Source organism: Leptopilina heterotoma, unplaced genomic scaffold (genome assembly GCF_015476425.1).
Source record: "Leptopilina heterotoma isolate Lh14 unplaced genomic scaffold, ASM1547642v1 Lhet_430, whole genome shotgun sequence".
NCBI lineage: Eukaryota > Metazoa > Arthropoda > Insecta > Hymenoptera > Figitidae > Leptopilina > Leptopilina heterotoma.
In genome coordinates this window covers 797,519-802,138 of record NW_025111082.1, presented here as the reverse complement: position 1 = coordinate 802,138, position 4,620 = coordinate 797,519, and the positions used below count along the sequence as shown (strand labels likewise).

The 4,620-nt window shown below is 33.4% G+C and overlaps 1 protein-coding gene across 1 annotated transcript; it reads left to right on the top strand.

Annotated features, from left to right (window-relative positions):
- Positions 1-531: 531 nt before the first annotated feature.
- On the top strand, positions 532-1,789 carry LOC122506773. The gene is made up of 3 exons (XM_043619086.1): positions 532-1,039; positions 1,165-1,550; positions 1,630-1,789. Exons 1-3 carry the CDS (start codon positions 532-534, stop codon positions 1,639-1,641), a joined length of 906 nt encoding a protein of 301 aa, XP_043475021.1. The 3' UTR covers positions 1,642-1,789.
- The last annotated feature ends 2,831 nt before the right edge of the window (positions 1,790-4,620 follow it).

Here is a 4,620-nt window from a genome sequence, read left to right as displayed (position 1 = left end):
AATGGAATCTTAAATAAATCTTCAAATCAGTGACTGGCCAGTGTCTGGAAAGAAATTCTTACTTCGATTATGATAAGATTTTCTGTTCAGTGATTTGACAGAAGAATTGTTCATAAAGAAGAATTTTTTCTATCCAGTGAAACTGTCAGTCTCTTATTGAAGACTGGCCAGATTATCTTATTAAGCAAAACTCGATCTTAACCAGGGCCGTAACGACGTAGGTGCATGCGGTGCTGTGCACCGGGGCCCCCAGGTGTCAGGGGCCCCCGATGCCAAATGAAGTCATTATGTGACATTTTTCGTGTTTTTTATGCAGAATTTTTCATTATCCACATTCTGTGTTTGTTTTTTTTCTTATTTGAGTAACTGTGACTCTTTAAATGTGATATTTAAGTGTTTATTTTGTTGTTAATAACTTTTTGATTCTGTATATAACTACTACCCACTTTACATAACTTGACCAATGTGTCAGGCTCGTATAGTGTTATCTTAGAACCTGTCACTTGTTTTAACTTTGATTTCTCTTGAAACATGTCAAGCTCTCGTATGTGCACCGTTTGCAATTATAATATTGCGGGTGATGCTTTTTCCTGCCCGTGTGGAACCTTCTACCATCCAGCATGTGCAACTGCTGCTGTTAGTAAAAAAACGGGAAAAAGAAAATGCTGCTCCCACGTAAACACTTCTAATTCTCGGTCATTATCACCTAGTGGTTCCGGTAACATTACTATTGAACAAATTAGTCAATTATTAAATGACAAATTTGATAAGGCCAGGGATGAATCGGAAAAATTTTTTAGTGATAAATTGGAGTCTGTTATGTCTGTCTATTCTGACAGACTAAATGATGTTGTAGACAGAGTGGATAATCTTGAAGTGAGGTTCCAAGAATTTCAGGATAACAATATTAGATCAGATAATAGTTTACACTCCATCTCTGAAAGTGCTATTTCAACTAAATGTGTGGCCGAAATATCTGATAGACTAAAAAGAAATAAAAATCTAATCCTGTTTGGACATACTGAGATCGCTGATGATGGTAAGCAAACGAAAGAGACATTAAATAAGCTAGATTCTAACTATATAAATAGCTTAATTAAAAGCTTCCATCCGTCGCATGATCCAAATTCCTTAGTTTGCTCACGATTTGGTAAACATCCACAGGACTCAGCCCCTCCTCGTCCTATACGAATTACTTTCAACAAAGAAGACATCATGTGGGAAACCCTTCGAGCATACTGGAGAAAGAAAGCAGTTTTGGTTTTGGACAACCCGCGGATATCTCTAGTCAGAGATTTGACCCCACTACAGAGAACCATATGGAAGGAGAAACACACGGAACTTCAAGACCGTCAGAAGAGAGGGGAGTTGGACTTAGTGATAAGAGAGGTGAGAGGAGAGTTTATAATTGTGAAGAAGCGGAAACCGGCGAATGCTCCCTCTACCAAATAGAATCAACATTGATAGAGGGGAGAGAGAATCACAGCTTTAATTGTACGCATGTGGTTGACTTGGATTTGCTCAGTGAAATCGTCATATATTATCAGAATGTACGTGGTATAAACACTAAACTCAATCTCCTTCGATCTGGATTGGATGTTTCTGATTATGATATGTTGATTTTTTCAGAAACGTGGTTAAATTCTAGTGTTCAAAGTTCCGAAGTTTTTGATTCTAATCTGTTTAATGTGTATCGAGATGACAGATTATCTGGAAGGGGGGGAGGAGTGTTAATAGCAGTGAAGTCAAAATTAGAGTCTTCTAGTATTGATATGTCGCGCATTGTTGCTTCTGCTCCCAATATTAACGTAGTTGCAGTTAAAATTTACTCTGAAGGGAACACCTTCCTTATCTTTTCGATTTATATCCCACCAAATATGCCTTGGGAACATCTGGAGGAGTTTCTGGATTCTATTTCTACTTCATCATTGTGTTTGGACTGTAGGGTTTTGATTGTGGGTGACTTTAACATTCCTAATTTAAAACAATTTGTTGACAATAATAAACCTGACCGAAAATCATCCATTTTAAATAATTTTATGGTTTTGAACAATTTACATCAATATAATGATATTAATAATATAAACGATAGATATTTAGATTTAATTTTATCTTCATTTCCATGCGAAGTAACAGACAATGACCTGCCTCTTTTACCAGTTGATAATTACCACCCGCCTCTTATCATTAAATTTGAAGTTGCTATTCCTTTTGATTGTTCTAATACTAAATTTAACTTTAATCCAAATATTTCAATGTACAATTTTAAAAATTGTGATTACTCTAAATTATACATTTTATTAACAAACACCGATTGGTCACAACTTCGAGAATCTCAAGATGTCAATTTAGTCTTGGAAAAGTTTTATAGTATAATTTATAGAATTTTGGATGCTGAAGTGGGCTGTGTGAAAAGTGCATTTATTTTTGGTTTATATCCTCATTGGTACACCAAGCACATTGTTTCTCAGATTCAATTGAAAAATAAGTTTAGAAGAAAGTATAAAGTCTCAGGTAATGAATATTTTCTTCAGATTTACAAAAATCTTAGACGAAACATAAAAAATGAATTACACAAACAGTATAATGTATATCTTAAAAGTATAGAAAATGAGGTTATTGGTAATCCAAATTCAATATGGACTTACTTCAATAAGTCTAAGAAGACTTCTAGAATTCCTGCTGTAGTCTACTATAATGACCTTGAGATAATTGATCCGCAAGAAATAGTCAATGCATTTGCTCACTTATTTGTTGGTGTATATAAGCCTTCTACTTTTGATATTAGTTCTATTTGTTCAGATAATTTTGTCCATTTTGGAGATGGAATGCTAATAAGTCTCAATGTAATTAAATCGAAAATTCGTTCCCTAAATAACAAGTTTACTTCGGGTATGGATAGATTACCAAGTTTTTTTATTCGCAAATGTTGTGATGCATTTGTTGAACCACTTTATATTATAATTAATCTATCCTTAGCTACAGGTGTTTTTCCGGATATGTGGAAGCGAGGAAAGATAACTCCTGTCTTTAAAAACGGTAACAAATCTCTTGTTGTGAATTATAGGCCTATCACAATATTGTGTAATTTTTCTAAAATACTTGAATCTGTCATTGGGGATATCTTGTGGTCCTATTTTTCTCCTTCACTTTCTTTACATCAGCATGGTTTTGTACCACGTCGCTCAACAGTTACAAATTTATTAACTTTTTTAAACAAAATAGAAACTTTTCTTTTATATAATCAACAAGTTGACGTCATATTTACTGATATATCTAAAGCCTTTGACACTGTTAGCCATGAAAAAATTATTTTTAATTTGGAACAACTTGGGGTTCCAGATAAAATTCTTAAACTTTTGTGCTCTTATTTGGCTAACAGGGTCATGACAGTTAATTATAATGGTTACTCGTCATTTGAATTTACGCCTACCTCTGGAGTTCCGCAAGGGTCCAATCTTGGGCCCATGCTGTATGTTATTTATATGAATGACTTAGAGTTTGCTTTGAAGAATGAATTTTTGTTATATGCAGATGATGCCAAATTGTTTAAACCTATCAATTGTATAAAGGATTGTGAAGATCTCCAGCTTGATGTTGATAATTTTTATGATTGGTGTAAAAAGGCTTCACTCGATGTTAATTCTAAGAAATGTAAGATAATGACCTTCACGAGGGCAAAGACAGCAATTGATTTTCAATATAAGATTGGTGATAAACCAATAGATAGAGTTTTTGTCATCAAAGATCTAGGAGTTCATTTTACGCCTAATCTTAAATTTAACACTCATGTTGACACAATCGTGTGTGAAGCTGGTAGGATCTTGGGGTTCTTATTCAGAACCTGTAAACATTTTAAAAATGAATATGCTTTAAAAATTTTGTTTTATTCTCTAGTTCGGTCCAAATTAGCTTTTTGTTCAGTAGTATTTCGTAATTATTTACCTGCCTACTTATCGAGTGCCATTGACAAATGTCAAAAACGATTTTTAAAGTTTTTACACTACAAAAAACACGGCATATGGATACCCCCTGGATCAGACTATGCACAATTGTGTCAACGTTTTAATGAAAACTCCCTTGAATCTCGAAGAACAATTGATACAGTGTTGTTTTTATTCAAAATTATTAACGGTTTAATTAATAGCTCATATTTGTTATCGGAGATTCCTATTGCTGTTCCTCAGTTCTTCTCGCGAGGGTCTTATCCATTTTATACGGGATTAAGAAATGTAAATAGAACAACGCCAGTATTAAGTATGTGCAATGAGCTCAATAGCATATATAATTATAATTCAACAACTTTCGATATCTTTGATCAATCGCTTGATTCTTTTTTAAAAGCAGTTCTCCACTTTATTAAGGAGAACCCGATGCTATAATTATTAATTGTTTTGCGCCATTTTCGAAATTAAAATAATAACCGATAATCCTGTAATTGGTCTTTGTGACTGTTGGATTTATTTCAATAAAGTTAAATTAAATTAAATTAAATTAAATTATAGAATCGACATGAAAAATTGATTTTTTAGTTTTACAATTTTGCTAAAAATAAAATAAAGAATCCAAACAACTTTGTCAATGTAAAAGCGCAAACACAACTCTACTGCCTGTCTTTCT

Excerpts from the sequence above, each read along its gene's own strand:
- LOC122506773 (XM_043619086.1), top strand. The coding sequence starts at position 532 with ATGTCAAGCTCTCGTATGTGCACCGTTTGCAATTATAATATTGCGGGT. Across the intron at positions 1,040-1,164 it reads TACTGAGATCGCTGATGATG|GACTCAGCCCCTCCTCGTCC; the intron begins GTAAGCAAACGA and ends AAACATCCACAG.